The sequence below is a fragment of the Monopterus albus genome, unplaced genomic scaffold, assembly GCF_001952655.1.
Source record: "Monopterus albus unplaced genomic scaffold, M_albus_1.0 scaffold333.1, whole genome shotgun sequence".
Lineage (NCBI taxonomy): Eukaryota > Metazoa > Chordata > Actinopteri > Synbranchiformes > Synbranchidae > Monopterus > Monopterus albus.
In genome coordinates this window covers 350718-355595 of record NW_018128213.1, presented here as the reverse complement: position 1 = coordinate 355595, position 4878 = coordinate 350718, and the positions used below count along the sequence as shown (strand labels likewise).

At 42.2% G+C, this 4878-nt stretch overlaps 1 protein-coding gene across 3 annotated transcripts in view; it reads left to right on the top strand.

The window, feature by feature from the left end:
• The window catches only part of LOC109974414 (potential E3 ubiquitin-protein ligase ariadne-2-like), a 5580-nt gene extending 3666 nt beyond the window's left edge, over nt 1-1914 (top strand). Inside the window, exons 1-5 of one of the 3 annotated variants that reach the window (XM_020624597.1) lie at nt 50-135; nt 473-619; nt 755-855; nt 1174-1329; nt 1444-1914. In XM_020624597.1, coding sequence (XP_020480253.1) covers nt 496-619; nt 755-855; nt 1174-1329; nt 1444-1875 — 813 coding nt within the window. In that variant the 5' untranslated portion in view covers nt 50-135; nt 473-495 and the 3' untranslated portion in view covers nt 1876-1914. Of the gene's footprint in view, nt 1-49; nt 136-271; nt 620-754; nt 856-1173; nt 1330-1443 lie in introns of those variants that run through there. The other 2 variants (XM_020624598.1, XM_020624596.1) reach the window with 2 other exon arrangements.
• The last annotated feature ends 2964 nt before the right edge of the window (nt 1915-4878 follow it).

The window sequence follows — 4878 nt, the reverse complement described above, 5'->3', positions numbered from 1 at the left end:
TTCCTGTAACCGCCTGGTGAAAGTGAAACCTGAAAAAACGGAATTCACCTACAATTACCAGAACACAGGGAAAACAGTGTGGTGAACCAAACACCCTGCCACTTGTCTGAAAACACCGAACGTCCGGACGCTCCCGTGAGTAATGTTGCGTGATTTGTAACAACAATATCGACAACGTCCGGACGTTCCCGTGCGTAATGTGGCCTGATTTTTAACAACAATATCGATGTGATTTGTAACAACAATATCGACGCAATTCTTTATTATGCCTTTATATAGGCCTATGCATTTTTAAATGCCGAAATGAATGTGGCTTCCACTGTGATTTGAGGAAAGGCGTTGTTGAAAACTGATATCTGTCCTCTAGGCAACGTATTTCAGCTTTTTGGTAACGTGACTGAACGTAAACAGACTGAAAGAGAAAGTGCCTCCGACCCTCGTCTGTAGCCTCTCATTGTTAATTATTTTACAGGAAACATCAGACAGCAACATAAGATGGGCTCGAATTTAACAACACAGGAGACGTGTACTACACAGGAGACGTGTATTACAAGTGAAAAGTGTTACGACCCCCACGACTCGTCTCTTAAATTTGTGGACGGGGAGGATGTGTTGGATTGTAAGTAGGAGACTCAGTCGATCTATCATGTTATAGACTAGCCTAAAATGTACAACTATAGGGAAACAATAGAGCATTTAATTCTATATAACTTCGTCTTTTGTTGGAATGTGTCACGGTTTCTTTGTGTTTCAGTTCTGTGTGAGGGATTCCAGTCTCGAAGAGCCCTGATGTCCTGTGGCCACGCAGTGACCCCGATGTCTCTCACCAACTGGTGTCGCAGGTTATTGGACCAGGTAATTAATTCACTGTAGAGAGATGTTAATGATGATTTACATTTGTTCTGAATGCTATATACTGAATGGGCCAGTTCGATTTAGGGTGCGTATTATAGTAAAATCTTTATGCTACTTGTTATGTTCTTTATTCTACTAGTTATTTGGAGTTATTTTGGAAATTACTGGGTGGCGCTGTTTGCACATGCAGCTAGTCATTTATAGTCATTTCTCATCCACATTTCTAGAACAGAGATCTTTGATAGTGACACTGTTACCAGACACAGCTGAACATGGCTGCCACTGATCAATGATTTCCTTTTCAATATTTGAATAAAGGGTGAAACCAGATTCGTGTGTGCCCAGTTTGGTTGCAATGTGGAGTGGCCATACGCAGAGGTTCGTAAAATGGCCCTTTTGACCCCTGAAGAAACCAAGTACTTTGAAAAATCCATGGCCTCCAATCGTGCCAGGGCGAACCCTGGTGCCAAAGTGGTAGGTACCTGTTGGAACTTTACTGTCTGGAAACTGTAAAAACGACCCCTCTTTTACCACATACAAATAACAAACGCCCCCTCTCTGTTTGGTTCCTCTTTCACCACACCACAGTGTCCTGGATGCAAATCTTCTGTGGTGAGAAAAAATTATTCCAGCCTGCGTGTCCGCTGCTCAGTGTGCACGGCCAACACACGACGGGCCTATGACTTCTGCTGGCAGTGCCTGAGGGTGTGGAAGGGCCGAGCTCTACGTACAGACCGCTGTGGGAATGATGGCTGCGGCAACGAGTCACTGAAAACACTGGCAACTTGTCCAGACATCACCATTGAGTCTGTGACATGCCCCTCCATCCGAGCCTGCCCCACGTGTGGCGCACTGCTGCAGCATGACGGCGTTACATGTAAATACACAAACTGTCCCAGATGTAGGGCGAACATCTGTTTTGTGTGTCTCGAAAGTTCACGAGTCAGTTTTCATTTCACTCACTGCTGCGGTGGGGTCGCCCCCAGACAGACCTCCGTACCTGTATGGCGACAGAAATAATGGGAATTCTCTTAATGTGACTTTTCTCAAGTACAAATACACCAGAAATAGTTTCTTCGTACAAATATCTATAATCATCTTTGTTTTGTTTGTAACGGGATCTAATCATGACAAATTGGTGCTTGACTGGATTATAAAGATGACAAATACATTTTACCTTGTATGACAGCTCAGTGTTATTTGCTGTTGTTCCGATTACATGTAAATTAAGAAACAAACATGATATTCATGCTGATTGTTTTACATTAAAATAAACACTTATCCCTGGATGAAAACAAATAAGGCAGCAAAGTCACATATATATTTCTCTGTTCCTGTCTGCATATAAGCAAATGCCAAGTCACGTGATTTGTCCATATCTTGACATAACTATAAATACTCAGGATTATGTTAGTCTGAGATATTTTAATACAACAAATTAGTTGAACAGTCATTAGACTTCATGTCACACTGTACCTTATTTAAGGTGTTAAGGGAAAAATATACTGCAAAAATTATAAAGGACTATGCAATAGTCAGTGAGGTGCAATACTCAGATTCTGGGGATGAAATGCATTGCAAATGTGCAGATATGTAAAATCTTGTTCCTGATCTCTCTCAAATACTTTATATTGCCTTGCTTTTAGGTATTTTTGAGTACCGGTATTTCTTCAGAGACCCTTATGACTGACTCCACTTTGGGATTAATCATGACAGAAATATTCCTGCTCTTGATTTCCTGATTCCCCCAAATACTATTTTTTTGTCTTGTTCCTAGGTATTCTTTGATTGGTGTCTCAGGGACTAATCCTGGGAGGACTATTATTACTATTATTGTTCTTGATTGTCTCTCAAACACTATAGTTTTGGTCTGGTCTTTAGGTACTTTGGAATTTGCTGTCTCAAGATGTGTGTGGTGTTTGTTCTTATGGTGTTATGTTGTTTGTTCTCTATTTCCCCACTGTGGGATCAATAAAGTACCTATCTACCTACCTAAAAAGGATTCAAGTCATAGTCACTATTACTGGAATGTATTAGCTGCTGCATACGTTGTATTTTATTCCTGTAAATATGACAGAACAATGCCCTTTATGCTACTTTTAAGGTGGACCTGAAAATCAAAATAAGAAGCCAGGTTCTTGGTGCTTGTTTGCAGCTTTCTCACACTCCAATGGTTCATATGTTCAGAACAGTGGCCAAAATATGAAGTCACTGTTTTCGATAATGCCCTGCCTGGATGGTTAATACTGTCAGTGATTGATACCTTCCCTCTGCAGACTGAAAGTTACTGAAGGCAACAATAACTATCAATCACTAAACTTTGTCCAACATAAAGGCGGGATGTTTTTTTATTGTACTTAACAGACAGGTGACATGGCTAGAGACAAGTCACTGGCTGAAATCAAACTGAGAACACTGAGTTCATATCTTAACAGGACAACACTAACACTGGATGCTGTACTATACAACAGTGACAACAAAAACGTCCCTGATCACAGTCAGTTTATGTATCACAGCTAGCAGCAGCACGTGACAGAGGCCAGCAGTGTCAAAATAACAGGCTTGTTAAAGATGCTAATCCTATTTTTAAAAGCATATTATCCTCATTACATCATCATCATCATCATCATCATCATTTCCATGGCCGTCTTTTCACTTTATTCTTACTGATGTTTTGTACTTTCCTTAAACTTGCAGTTTTTCCTTCACTTGTCAGAGTTTGTGTGGCCTCCAGTTTGCAGCCACTATGCTGCATTTCCTCGTTTCTCTTTAAGCTGCTTGATTTTCTGCAGAGGTTTGGTGAGTAGTGATACTGGGTGCGTTCATTTAGTCTACCTGCACTGTGTGAACGTCTTCTCCAGTGCGGAGCTGAAGGAGGAGACCACGCAGAGGAGGACAATGACTTTACACCAGTGTCAGCCACACTGACATCAGCCTCTGTTCTCTGTTTAATGCCTGCCTTTGCCACCTCCCCGCTTTTATTTTTTGCATGTTTAGCTTCTGCAGGCATGACTCTGTTTCTTGAGCACCTATCAGTCACACTCTTTGATTTTGCTCCAGTCTCTGTCACAGTGTTGTCCTGTCTTTCCCGATCATTTGCCTTTAGCGTTTTCTTCATGTGCTCACACTTACTGTGTCCATTGCGTAATAAATGTTGTATCGTAGTCCCACTAATGGAACAACGGTACACGTACTCCTTTGAGCTCGCTTGAAGCTGCTGTCCGTTTGCCTCATGTCCTTCATCTTTTTGCATCACTGACAAATCTGACTTCTCTGTCAGCACACTCAGTTTGTAACTGTCTCCGTGTGCATCAGCGCATGTTTGAGGCAACATGTCTTTGTGCAGCCATTGACGTGCAACTCGCTGGTTTGACTGTTTATCCAGTTCATTGTAGGTTTTTAAACATACATCACCATTCAAATGTTTCAAGTCTTTGCCTTCATTGGAACGGGCATCCTTCAGAGCCTCTGCTCTCTCTTCACTTCTTTCTTCAGCCTCGACGTCTGAATGTGCACATTGTTCCTCCTGGTATCTCTTATCTTTGATGAGAAAAAAAGGGAGGGCATCAGTGATAAACACAAGCAGCAGAGCCGCTGATGCAGAAGAATCACCGGGTCTGTTCTCTGCACTTCCATCGTTGTCTGGTTTGGCTCAGCAACCAAACAGGACAGGAAGAGACTCCAGCAGAAACAATCATCGGTGCCAGCCTGCCCTCCATGGACAGTCTGCACACCTCACTTGTCAAAAGAAGGCCAGAGAAGATTTCTGCAGACCCCACACACTGTGGACACAAACTGTCTGAACTACTCCACTCTGGCCAGTGCTACAGGTCACTGTACGTCAAGACAACCAGACACAAGGACAGTTCCTCTGATGAATAGTTAACTGTATAACAGGACGACAACCCTCAGTGCAATACCTGTAAATACACCTTTGTATACATCTGGAAAACTCCATCTAAACTGTGTGTATGTACACACACACACACACACACACACACACACACACACATATATATATAT